At 29.9% G+C, this 14,864-nt stretch overlaps 1 protein-coding gene across 1 annotated transcript in view; it reads right to left on the reverse strand.

Annotated features, from left to right (window-relative positions):
• Positions 1 to 901: 901 nt before the first annotated feature.
• Positions 902 to 14,864, reverse strand: part of LOC118195813 (lysM and putative peptidoglycan-binding domain-containing protein 3) — a 35,106-nt gene continuing 21,143 nt past the window's right edge. Inside the window, exon 2 of the mRNA XM_085821995.1 lies at positions 902 to 10,775. Within this exon, the coding sequence (XP_085678121.1) occupies positions 10,209 to 10,775 (567 nt within the window). The 3' untranslated portion in view covers positions 902 to 10,208. The remainder of the gene's footprint in view (positions 10,776 to 14,864) is intronic.

Raw genomic sequence — 14,864 nt, forward strand, 5'->3', positions numbered from 1 at the left:
ATAATCGTTTTGTTTGGGAATATACTTAAGTGTGACCAGTTTTTTCCACAGCTGAAAATTAGTAACTGTTAAAAAAGGGGAAGGTAACAGACTGACCGCTGAACATCTGCAATTCCCGATATTTTCCAGTAATTTTTCTCTAAGCCAGTCTGAAAATAAAATACTTAGCTATTCATATGTTTGAATTACGAAGTAACAAAAATTTCATGGCAACCTTTAGTTTAATCAAAAAATAATCTTTTTCCTTTTCCTTTACCGTATTTTTATTAGTTTTTATAAATATTCAGAAAGCAAAATTTAAAATTTAGTTTAAAAAATTTGTTTTACTTAAATTTTTTTTTATCTTGGTTTAAAAAAAATCGGCTTATCATCATGCATTCAGCCGGAACGCAATCTGAGTTTGAGACCACTGGTTTCCAAGATCCTGGTAGCAACTGAGGCAGATAATGCAAGAAATCATGTATTGGTATTCTAAATAACTGGTACATTTCTGCATCAAAAATCTTTCATTGTCGGCAGGGGTAATGAGGACCAAAGCCAAAAAAATTAAATCATAACAATTAATTATTACAGAATAATTCTTATTTTGGTTCAAGAATTCATTAAATAGATGTGTAATTGCTTTATATTATTTGGAATTTATTAGTTAATATACATTACAATCATGAAACATTTCTCATTTATCCTTTTCTTCAACCTCTTTACAAGATGGATGATAAGGAAAAAATATCAGTTGAGAGTAAAAATGACAGATTTCTGCTCTTTTTTGCTCTCAATGGTTTAAAATTGTATTTTTCAATTAGTCTGCAGCAACAGATACATGTTTCTTCACATATTGTACACTTACTTTTATAGATCTAATTTAAGGAAAACTTATTCCAAATAATAATGACTCATCAAATTTTGGTCTCACCAGTTTAATTATAATTATGCATTCTGAATCACAGTCACAATTCAAGAACTCTGCTTTTAATACATCACATACTTTATACAGATTACACATATTTACAGATAAATGCATAAAAAATTATTGCATTAATATGAATGAAATTGATTCTTTTTACAACTTCACTATCACTCTTTAGATTATCTTTCAAGTGATATTTATGTTCATTTCATAAAAAAATTACCTACTTAAAGCTCTCTTCAGTGTATAATTAATGGATTGATTTAAATATTTTACAACATCCAAAACACAATTTATAAATATTGCAGCAGACAAACTTATACATTGATAAAATAAAAAAATAAGTGCATAAAACATTTTCACATCAAATTTTTGCTGCACATAAAGTATAAAATGGCTGAATGAAACTAAAATGCATACTTCTCAATGTATACAATAAATGTAGCAATTACTGTATACATACAATAAATGTGACATATTAAAGTACCAAATTATTTGCTAAAACTAAAATACATACTACCTTATGTTTCACATAACAAAATAGAAATTTGTTCACAGGGATTTCAAGTTCATGATAATCATGCAACAAAGAAATTTTAAAACATAAATGGACTTTTCTACAAAGAGAGAAATATAATTAAGGTATTACATTTAAGCTTAGATTACATTAGAATACAGCAAAACAAATTGCATTTCATAAATATATATGCATTTAAACAGCATCATTTAAAAGAATTGTTTTTCAGTGACATAACAGAATTTCTCTGCAGTGAACAACATAAAAATTTATATAAAAGAAACTTTCTAATAGTTTTAATTGGCAAAAAACTATAAAACATTTAAAAATTATTTGATTTTAAATAATATTTCAAAGGCCAGAATAACTACAGTTACTTGGAGAAGTAAATAGAATAAGTTTCCATTGAAACAATCAAACATACAAAGTGGAAAATGACATTAATATACATCTTATATATAACTTTATACATTTTTTTACAAAAGAGTATATACATTTACTAAATATTTCAAAGTCTATTAGAAGAAAATTAGATTTCAACAAAACAGTGATCTCCAGTGAATAATTATCTGCTTTTTCATGTACAGCAAATGCGGTGCTTTGGAAATTACAAAACAAATTCCTCAGATCATATCTCATTAATACAAACTCCAATCCTTACCACATTATTAAAAATACCATTACACCATCAAGAAAATGAACGAATTAATGAATTTATAGATACTTTCTGATTATCCACACACCCACGAAAAGTTGCCAACTTATGTGCGAACTCATGAAAATTTTGTTTAGTTATTCTTTCAGTTCATAGATACTGTTTTGTTCATAAAAATAAAAAGAATTGTATGAGAAATTTGATGAGGGAGAACAAAAACAAATAACTCTATCCATATATATCAAACACATGTGGTACACACATGTCGAGTTGATTACTGTTCAATGTATACTCAAATACAGTACAAAGTCCGTAATCCGTACTCGTCGGTACTTCGGCGATTCCGGATTAGGGGTTTTTCCGGATTAGAGATCATCAATTTAAATCTGATAAGATGGCATGCAGAAATTATACAATTAAAAATATGAAACCATAATTTATGAAATAAAGAGCAATTATGATCTAAAAGGTATAAAAATTTACAAAAAAAAAAAGCTTAATATTTATTTGTTTACTTTATTAAACATTTCTTTCAATGTAAGTTGTTTAAGTTGCTCCGTTTTTTGTGCTAATACTTTCTCTTTAATTCTATAGCCAGACATAATTTCTTGTTCAGTTACAAAGTTCCACTGTTCAAGTCTTGTAATTGCTGTGTCGAGAATACCAACTAACTTGTCAATCGAAATTTTTTCGTCTTCAATAACCTCTCTGTCACTTTCTTCACTATCGAAAGCGGTATATCGAAACATGCTTTCGCTTTGTAGATCCTTTGGCAGCTCCAGAATTGGAAACTCTTTTTGACATAATCGAAAGTTCAAGCTTAATTTTTATAAAATTGCTCTAACAGTCTGCAAAAAATAATAAGCCGAATCCAATTAGAAGATTAAGGAACAGCGCAATCTGCAACATTAACTGAAATGCCTTAGAATCAGTAAAGATGATTTTAACCTAGCTTATACCGTCTGTTATACATTAAACGCACATGCATAAAGCATACAAAAAAAAAAAGTTTGTAGCTTTGAGGTCCGGATTATAGATCATTCCGGATAATGGATGTCCGGATTACGGACTTTGTACTGTATATACCAAAAACACTGCAACTGTACAAAATGCTGGAATTCAGGATGTGGATAAAAGTAGCATTATACGTAATAAATAGAAAACAAGCAATTATTAATATCTTAGTAAGCCATTTCTTGACTTATATGATATACGGGGTTCTCCATTCTCTTTCATAAAAAAGTGCCACTCCACCAACCTATATCATCAATGAACAAAAATACTGCATCAAAAGAGACTAAATTCACACAAAACTCACTTACAGATATATGTGAAATAACAGAAATAAGACGAAATATCTCTGAAAACACTCTACTCCCAAATTTTTATTATAAATTCACATATTTCTGAATTTGTGTTCATCATCTTCACGTTATTTTTTAGTTGTCTACAATTAATTATTTCTAACTCTTAAAATATTATTCAGCACTTAAATTACTTTTAAACTTTAATACATAACTTTCCTAATTCCTAGTTCTTGGTCCTACCTAACAATATCACATTTAATCAGTTATACCCAAGGTCAGTCTTTAAAAAGCAGACACTGAGGCTCTGCAACTCAAATTAAATACATTTTTCAAAATAACATTACACCTGTATTTTCTGGTTTTATGCTAAAATGTCAAAAACATACTGGTGATTTTGTGAACTGATAAAAAAACATTTGCTTAGCTCATAGGCAGTGTTCTGTTCATAAATCATAAAAAAAAATTACAAGAAACATGAGAAAAAGATCTACAGAGACAATATTTACATTTTTAACAGCCAGTCGACATTTTTTAAAAAATAGCTGTTAAATATTAAACATGTAAATCTGCATGTACTCAAATATACACGTGTTATACACATGAGTGGATTATTTACTGTCATGTGTACGCTTGAAAATAAGCTAAATATTGATAGTTCCACCAAAAGTTGAAACCAGAAGTGCAAATAATCAGAAAGTATGCACTGCACTAAAAGGAATTCAACCAAGATTAGGCAGTCAAAGGAAGTGGAATCTTTGACATAAAATTTTATAACATTTTCCCATTTTTAAAAAATGCAATGAAGTTCTCACATAATTTAAAAGCAATTCCGTCTCTAATTCTCTTACAGCCTCAAGATTCTTTTTTTCCCTTTTTTTTCACTCTTTTACCCCGAGTACACATTTTCTCTAGCTTTTTCAGAACATGATTTAGAAATTTCTGATTTATGGTGACAAGAAGAAAATGTATGCAGAAAAGTATGTTGTGTAAGTAAAATCAGCATTCTCAAAATTAATAACTTTAAACGAGTCTTTGAAATGCATAATGCAGTAATATTAATAAGTGTATATATGTGCTTTTTAATGTGCTATATTCTTCATTTAAGCCTTTCCCTAAAAACCAGTAGCATGAAAGATGCACTATCTGATATTCAACGAAACAGAAAAAACAAGTAACTGAAGTACCTTAAAATTTTAGAAAAAATACCCCCCTCCAAAAATATTAAACAAATGCAAGATTTGTAATAACATTACACAGCTTATTATACTGTTAGCATGCATAAATTGAATCCAAACAGTGCGATTTAGTGCCAGTAATGGATAAACATGATGTTTGAATTTTTCCTTTGTTTTATATAAATCTGATTTACCCCTGATAAAGCAAATTTAATTTTTGTTAAGAAGTGTATCAGTTCTATTTAATAATATTAATATTTGGGACCTGTGTTTTATGGGACAGCATGCAAAGAAATATTTTTAAAATTACAGGATCCTGATATCAAAAGAAGAAAAAAAAAAGCATGATATACTACTTTATTTGAAAATGGATAAACAATAGCAAATGCAATGTAAAAAATAATGATAGGTATTTTAAATTTCTTATACACTATATCCATAATTTGTATCTGTTTATTATCTAACTAAATGAAAAAAATCTGTACCTTTATTCTTCTACTGGAATGACTGGCATAAATTTGGTGACATCTCTGCCAACTTTCATGTTCAGCAAAATTTCATGACAGGATACTATGTTTTACTTTCATGTTCTTAAGGCCTATGAAGTATGTTAGCTTTTATATCTAAAATGCATTCTTTTTTTCAAAATCTTATAATTTTTAATGTAGGCTTTTTATATTCAAGTTGATTCAACAATAAGATGACTGTTTTTATAATTTTAGATATGAAATTTCTTGATTCACTCAAATTTCTTAACATGAATTCCATTTCCCGAACTTACAATATAGTCAAACTTCTTTTGTATACACCACATAATTTTTTATCTCAATTTTGAAGGGGTAAAATTTCATAAAATAACGGGGAAGGGGGATGTCTGCGAGTAAATTCAACATTTGCAACAATATATTTATTCACCGATGATTAACTAAAACCACTCACTATCATTCCATAAAAAAAACATAAAATTACATTCATTAGTATAATACTTTTTAAAAACCTAAGCACATTCACAGCAAATACACTAAGCTTATTAGCCCGATACCTGAATACACTATTAGTCTCAAAATGGGATTTTGTGTCATCCACTATAAGTGGCAAATCACTTTTCAAATTTTTGCTGCCAAATACTATTGCTGTATTCCCTTCAAAGAAATTAAATAATAAAGAATCTCCATGTATTTCTATATGTTCCTCATATTTTGAAAAAACAATGGTACCTAGAGCAATTAAATTTTGAATAATACTATCCTTCACCCAAATATGTGCACCTGGAAGTCTGAATTTTGAATTTTACATTTCACATTTTGCAAAAATTTAATTAATCTTTGATTAACACACTCAACAATTTGAAAGTAAGCAGTGGCAACACGACATGAAATAAAATATTGTATGTTTTATTTAGAAAAAAAAAAAGAGCCATGAGAATTGTGAGTAAAAGCCTGACTATTCAATATTCAACTAACCAGCCAGCTCAAGTAACTGGAATATTTTAGAATTTTTTTTTTCCCCCTCTGATAAATTATGCAAATAAGAAACTTGTACAGCTATTATAAAGCACGTATAGGACACTATTACCAAACACTGCATTTTGGGCAAATACTGGATAAGCATGAGATCAGAATGTGTTAATAGGACGAAATACAACTTCATTTGAAAACAAGCAAACAATGATAAAGCAATATAAAAAATTATAAGCAGTTTCTTTTTTTACATGTTAACCTGTAACTTGAATCTGTTACGAACTAATCTATTTCTTTAAATTTCTGCTGAAATGGCTTGCACAATTTTGACAACATCTTCGCCATCTTTCATGATCGATAGGATTTTAAAATGCAATTAAGATGCTTTACTTTCAAATTTAAAGGCTTATAGGCATTTTCTGGTTATTCACAGCCCTCTCAAAACTTGTCAGTTTATTGATGATTAATTTTTAGCAAGCTAATATAAGAAAGACAATCACCATTTTCAAAATGCGCAGGGCACTAAAAGTCTTGTGCATGCTATTATTCTGTCCAGGTGCCCAGCAATCCGTTTTAGCTTCAAAAAAAAAAAAGTAATGATATATTTCTGAAAAAGAAAAAAAAAAAGGCTAGGAAAGGAATTTGGAAGATGGAAATCCACACTCATCTGCTGCATCCATGTACCTGGGCTACCATATACATATACTTTGGCAATGTTATGGATTGTCTTATTTTACTAACATTGGGTGCTGCCTAGTGAATATTTTTCAAGAGGTTGTGAATAATCAGAAAATACATCAGCTTTTATGTCTGAATATAATTTTTATATAATTTCAAACGTTAATTTTTTTAACAGGAAATTTCTTCTATTCATTTGGCTTTTCTGCCATAAATTGCAATTTTTATATGCTCAACTATCCAGAATTTTCAAACATTTGGCATTTTCCAAGTTTTCCATATAATCAAGTTTTTACCAAGTACTATATAATAGGGGGACTGGAAAGTAATGTCGCTTTCTCACATTAAATTCAAACAAATAAATTTGTAACAAGTTTTTATTTTTAATCAATAATATAATCACCCTCGTTATCAGCAACCTTTTGCCATCTAGTATGCCGATTTCAATCCCAGACCGATAGAAATTAATTGGTTTTTGAGTAAAATATCTTGAGATGGCATTTTGCACATCATCCAAATTTTAAAATTTTTTGTTACTAAAAAAATGTTGTAGGGATCGGAATAAATGGAAATCTGGGAGTGCGATATCGGGCGAATATGGTGGATGAGGCAGTACATCCCATCCCAATTCATTATATTTTTCCAGTGTCCATCTTGCACAGTGCGGTCTTGCATTGTCGTGTTGCAGAATGACGCCTTTTCTGTTGACAATCGCCAGATATTTTTCAATTAAAGATTGGTTCACTAAATCCAATTGTTCACAATAAAGGTCTACATTAACAGTTTTTCCAGGTTTCAGCAATTCAAAATGAACAATTCCACGAATACTCCATCAAACACCCAGAAGCAGCTTTTCAGGATGTAAACCCTTTGTAACCACTATTAAACTGCCTTTTGAGTTTCGGATTGTCATATAGGACATATTTTTTTGTCTCCACTAATCAAACCATCAAAAAAACGGTTCTGTATGGTTCTGTTGAAGTAATACGTTGTATGTGATGGATAGGTTGGCTTTGTTCTTTTCAGATAGATAATGGGGGACTCAAACACCTCCTTTGCTTATTTTTCCATTCTGCTTTAAATGTTCTTGGATGGGCGACCAAGGTTGGTTAAGAGTGTTTGACATGGATTTGCTTCCACTTCTGCCCATAGCATGTTGTTGTCGACATGCGCAGAAACAACATTACTTTCCGGTCCCCCCATTATATTTCAAATATACATTTAAAACTGTATTATTTTTAGATGTTCTAGTTATCATATTTATATTCAAATGACAATATTTTTTGTAACAGAATAAATTGAAACTACAGATACAAAACAGCATACAATTTATATAAAATGATTATTTATTAAAGCTTTGGTTCCAACACCAAATCTGCATCAATAATTGGTTTAGCCATATGAAAAACTTAAAAATACCTAAAGTTTATATAAAAAATTTAACTGTGACTAGTTAGATAGCAGACATACTTTGAAATTCAAGTTTATGAAATTAACACAAATGATATGTTTGTCATTTCTATATAAAGTTCAAGATACTCAATGTATCAAAAGCTCTCCTATTAGTTATATATGCGAAAAAAATAATAATAATAAATTATTAAAAATACATATGCTAAAAAACTCAATTTATAAGCCGAGCAGTTCAAGTACATAATCTATGCGAATTTTCACTACATTTATTTTGCAAACTTAATTCTTTAAAACAAATACTAATAACAGTAATAGCCTTGTTTTTATCCATTTTAAGCTCATATATTACTTTACATCATTTTCTTAAATAAAAATTAAGAAAACAAATTTTAAGTTATTACTGTGACTTTATTACCAGTGTCTGTATTATTTTATCAAACTAAAATCCATATTTGTAAACTTAACCCCTTCGAGCCGGGTAGCGAAAACGTGCGCTTATCTCTGAGGCCGGCAGTGTCTTACGCGAGCAGGGCCAGGGGCTTTTTTGCTACTAAGCCTAAATCCATGAAATTTCCGAAGTATCAACGCATTGTTTAATAATGCTCTATAGAGTATATAAATGGCTTACGCTTTATAGATATTTTTATATATATACTTTAATTACCTTATTTCTTGCTTAAATGCATATTTTACACATTTTATTTTAATTACTCACCATTTTATGAATTTTAACATTATACATCTGAAAATTAAATATATTACTTAAAATTCTCTTTTCGTATGAAAAATTTGAAAACAGGGATCTACACACAGTCCTACGTTACATTCCTTGCACTCGTAATAACTCATTTACCGTTTTGGAGGATTTTTCCGGTAATGTGAACAAACGAAGCATCGTCGTCTCATTTTCTTATCAGTCTCTTCTGAACAAAGTTTTGGAAAATGTCTTTCAGTTAATCTTTCAGAATCAATATCTGAAATATTTTGCATAATTTCTGCTATTTCATGCTCTGTTAAACATTTTCGACGCTTTTGACACTGCAACGGTAAAAACAAAGAATTCACATCTAACAAGATCTAATTATTTTCTAAAAATTGAACTGCAAACCGAAATACCCAATGCTTTAGAGCAAATAAAACTTCTCTACTTACAGTAAACAACTACCACGTGCGAATAAAGTGCGATTTAAAGAGACGTCATAAATCACGCTATTCGGAAACATTTATTTTCCTGTTTGTTTATATAATCAAAAACACGTGTATGTGAGTCCTGCTTCTCTCATTTCGAGTAGAAGGTCTAATGTACATGTATCTGAAACCATATGGACATACAGTGCCATCTTGTGGCAGAAATTATAGTTTGGAAAACGTTCCAAAGTACTGGTACAAATACGTGACAGTCGGTAGAGAACGGAACAATCCTCTGGCACGCCTGCGTGTCGGCCGGTAGGTAAGTGTGTTTGTTGCTGGCACGTATACGTGACAGTCGGCGCGAAGAGGTTAAATCTGTGGACTCTTATATTTAAAATTAAGTTATATACAGAAAAATAAGAATATCTATCCAAAAAACTTATACAATAAATGTCAAATGCATCTTATAATTCAATGTGTCTTTAGACCTACCTATTGGGGAAATATTTGTACAGGCTTCTTATGGAAAATCTTTGCCTTTCAAACTTAACACAAATGATTTTTAAATGACTTAGAAATCTAAAACTATATTTCCACAAGAATAGATCTTGAAATTTTGAAACCAAATATTTTGCATATATTTCTATATTTCAAGCATGAATAAATTGCATTGAAATTTAAAAAAATAAATAAAATAAAATAAAAATACTATCCAGTTTTGAATTACATTAAAAAAAATCTAGCATAATAATTAACTTTTTCTAAGAATAATTTAATACAAAATTTTGCTTAAAATATTTTGTACCCAGTAAATTTGCAACAAATTAGCATTTAGCGTACTGATAAAAGTAATTTTTGAGATTTGGCACAAACTATTGCCACTGCAGTTTTAATTAAATTAACTGGAAGACTATCATATAGTACATTTATACAGTATATAGGTTAAATTAGAAATTTAAAAAATATTATCCTTTTTTTATACTAGATTTAGTCACGGGTTCAAAAGACTGATTAGAGGAAGCACTGGGATACACATCAGGGTGGTGATGGTGGTGGTGATCTTGCGATGATCGCATATATATAAACAAGGCAATAGCAGCTGGTATAACAATTGCAACAACTATCACACAAACAATTAAATAATTCCACTGTATTCCACAATCAACAGTGTTATATGGATCTTTAACAAGAGGCTGTATTTGTGGTGAAGTAAGAGCAACAGCAGCAGCTTCCAGAGAATCTTTTTGGGATTTAGTGCTAAGCATAATTTTTACAAGATCTTCATCCATTCGTCTGAAAAATGCTGCTGCTTCTTCAGGTGATGGACTACGTCCACCAGGTCCAATACCAATATTAATAGTTCTTACATTATGCTCCTCAACAGTCATAGAACTTTGTGAATTATTTTCATTTGGGATCACAGGTAAAATTTCAGTCAACAAACTGTATTTTTTTACAGGAATTTTCAACTGTTTCAAGGCATAAAAGTCTTGACTATTTATGAGGTTATTTGCTCTTTTAATATCAGCAATCTGAAAAAGAATAAAGATATTATTTTCATAAAATATTACATCAATATCTATGATTGTAAATAACAAAATGAAAATATTAAACTAGCAAATAATAAATAAACCAGCAATTTTCCCACAACAAAGTTGATATCAGATATAAAAATAAATTTCTACCACATCTAATCAAACAGCACATTTCTGGGAATACTGCTACAGTGTACTTAAATTACACAGTAAAATTCTGTGATCCCTCCATCTTTCTCACTAGTTGATCTAAGTGCAATACAGTATCAAAAGTATTTTTTTTTTCGTCTTACAATATAAAGTATCAGCTGGAAATCTGTCATTCAAATTATGATACGGTTCTGTTATCAGGACCGGATTCAGATAATATATGCATGTGTATACATGTATGAATGGATGTACGTGTTCATGTAACCATGTCTATATGTAACCACAAAGTATGAGTATGTATACATATACACATATATAATAATTTATTTCCTAAACAGTATTGATTAATTGATTATATTATCTCCTAAGTTTAATTAAAGTAGAATTATTTTAAAAGTGTGAATCCATACTGATAAGTTATATTTTGAAAGATGTTTTGAAGTAATTTGAAAGCAAAATGTTAATAATGTTTTAACGGGGACTGGAGTTAAATCATCACAAAGAATAAAATTTCAATTGTAAAAGGAAAAATTAAAACATGTAATCATTGTCATTGATCGGAAATTAGTTGACTTTTCAAGAGGAACAAACCAACTCCCGTTCAATGAACAATAATTGATAAAAATACGTAAATACGAAAGTGTTTCGTCTTTACTCGAGTTATAAGTTAAAGCCATACCGGCAATTCTAGTCAGGCCAAATATTTCCGCGAATAGAAGGAATTATGAACCAATGCTGATACTCAAAGAACTTATTCTTATGAAGCATTTTAGTCAATTCAATTTGGAGTAAAAATCAATTACTGTAGAGAAATCCTATTTAACTCGAGTAATCGTCCCCAACACTTTCATGTTTATGCATTTGAGTACTATATAATTTGTAGAAATTAAACATTGGAAATTGTCATTATGAAATCGAATTCAAAGTAAAGTTGAAATAAACATAGAAGATTATAAAAAAAGATAATGCAAACTTTGTAAAAACAAATCAAAGACAATATAAAAATAATATAAAAAATAACATAGAAAATAATATAAATAAGATCAGTGAATGTACATGAAGATATAAAGGCCAGAAAAGGTATTAAGTAACTTACATTCTTTCTAGTGGGGGAGTTGGCAAAGTGTTCTCTTCGTGTCTGACTCAGAAGTGTAGGGTGTCCGAAAATTGTTTTGAAAAATTCTTAGCGGCAGTGAATACTGCCGCTAAGAATTTTCGGACACCCTACACTTCTGAGTCAGACATGAAGAGAACAAGACTAGAATAGAAGAGAAACACGCTAATGTGACAATCAAAATCGTAAAAAACAACCTTATATTTAGCGTAGGTATAATGAAACACTCAATCGATTTCGAGGGCAGCTAAAGGTCCCTCCTCATCAGGAGAAAGAAATACATAGAAAGAAAATAGGAATCACAGAAACACGTGGTGCTTATCAGCACTGCACGTGGTTATAACTAGATTTTTAATCAGAGTTGCACTGGCCGCCTACTTTTACTGAGCCAGGCTGAAGAAGAGAACACTTTGCCAACTCCCCCACTAGAAAGAATGTAAGTTACTTAATACCTTTTCTGGCCTTTATATCTTCATGTACATTCACTGATCTTATTTATATTATTTTCTATATTATTTTTTGTATTATTTTTATATTGTCTTTGATTTGTTTTTACAAAGTTTGCATTATTTATCTTTTTTTATAATCTTCTATGTTTATTTCAACTTTACTTTGAATTTGATTTCATAATGACAATTTCCAATATATAGTACTCAAATGCATAAACATGAAAGTGTCGGTGACGATTACTCGAGTTAAATAGGATTTCTCTACAGTAATTGATTTTTACTCCAAAGTGAATTGACTAAAATGCTTCATAAGAATAAGTTCTTTGAGTATCAGCATTGGTTCATAATTCCTTCTATTCGCGGAAATATTTGCCCTGACTAGAACTGCTGGTTTGGCTTTAACTTATAACTCGAGTAAAGACGAAACACTTTTGTATTTACGTATTTTTACCAGTTATTGTTCATTGAACGGGAGTTGGTTTGTTCCCCTTGAAAAGTCAACTAATTTCCGATCAATGACAATGATTACATGTTTTAATTTTTCCTTTTACAATTGAAATTTTATTCTTTGTGATAATATAACTCCAGTCCCCATTAAAACATTATTAACATTTTGCTTTCAAATTACTTCAAAACATCTTTCAAAATATAACTTACCAGTATGGATTCACACTTTTAAAATAATTCTACTTTAATTAAACTTAGGAGATAATATAATCAATTAATCAATACTGTTTAGGAAATAAATTATTATTAACTAACTTTGCAGCAATTGCGCAAGTAATAACTTGTATTCGCACTAAATGGATTTAAGATTATACACATATATACATACACACACATGCATATATTCATATATTTCCTGAATCCGGTCCTGATAACAGAACAGTACCTAAACTAAATTACCTATTCAGTTTACAGTACCTATTCTGAAAGAAAACATTTCTAAGAAGCATTGCATGTGACATTCCCATGTCTGCCAATGCGATATGGGTTTAATATTTTAAGCAAAAGTATTGTTTATAATATTAATGATATTTAATTGCATTTTCCCATTAGAAAAGCATTTCAAAGTTCGCTAGTACCAAACTATGAATCACTATTTAAATGTTACTGCCATTAAAATTTTGCCAAATGTTCATTTTCAGGATTACCAACATGAGTCAATACAAACACAGTTTTACTTTTCATTAAAATGCATAGTTTGATGCAATAATAAAAATTTAAATAAATATATGAACAACTTTAATCTACATAAATATTAACTTCAAAAATGAGGAAATTCAGTACTTATTTGATTTTTACGCCCCCGCTATAGAGTGCCAAATATGTACACCATGCGAAGTCACAACTGTCTTTTTTTCAGTTTAACTTCTATTTGCCATATCTTACAAAACACGCGATGTCATAATTGTCTTTTTTCAATTCAAACACATATAAAAAATGATACTTTCACTTTCATTTTCAACTTCTATTTGCCGAATTTGATAAACAGCATAATATAATATTGAATTAGTCTTTTTCTCAATTTCAACATTATAAAAACTGTTAAAAATTTTTAATTTTTTTAGAAGTGAGGAAAATGCCATATCTTTTATCCAGGGGGGAAAAAATGCATTGCCTCACAATTGAATATGCGTAAATGGCCACTAAATGAAATTAAAATTAAATAATTATATGTAAATGAAACAACTATATGGAGGCGGAACATGAAATGTTGTAAACAAAAAAGAGCATTCTGACAACTGATTTAGTGTTTCCAGAATACCATGCCTAACATTTCATCTACTGTTGGAGAGAGGAACTGATGTTACTTAAGTGGTGCAATAAACAGCTCAACATGTGTCAAAGTACCACGACTGACTGGAACAATTTTATGAGAGAGGGTTTTTTTCACCAGATTTACTTCAACAATTAACTAGAAAAACAGATAAAATTGACAAAAGTTTGTCTGTGCGGTGAAAAAATAACACTGGCAGGGTACTTCCACAACACAGTGGATATTCGGCAGGTTATGCTGTGAAAGTAGCAAGTGCTTTCTTGTTCAGGTTCTAAACCGAGAAGCAAGCACACTGATAACGATAACTATAGAACATGTAGGGCAGAAGTTCTTAAACCCTGTGACTGTGAAGTTATTTTTGTGCACCCGTGACTGTCTGCTACATGATATATCAACTGTGGCCAACCAGTGGCCCACTACGATTTTTTTGTGTGGCCAGGAGATTCATAATACTTTTAGAAATAAAATATAAGTCGTAAAAATATTGTACTGCAACCACTTTATTAGCTCTATTGTTTACTCTGTATCGATTCTTTATTTTCTTCATTACCACTATAGACACCGAGAAAAAATGCAACAAATGTTAGCAGTAC

Source organism: Stegodyphus dumicola, chromosome 8 (assembly GCF_044657685.1).
Source record: "Stegodyphus dumicola isolate Sdum_Otavi_A_Nest chromosome 8, ASM4465768v1".
Lineage (NCBI taxonomy): Eukaryota > Metazoa > Arthropoda > Arachnida > Araneae > Eresidae > Stegodyphus > Stegodyphus dumicola.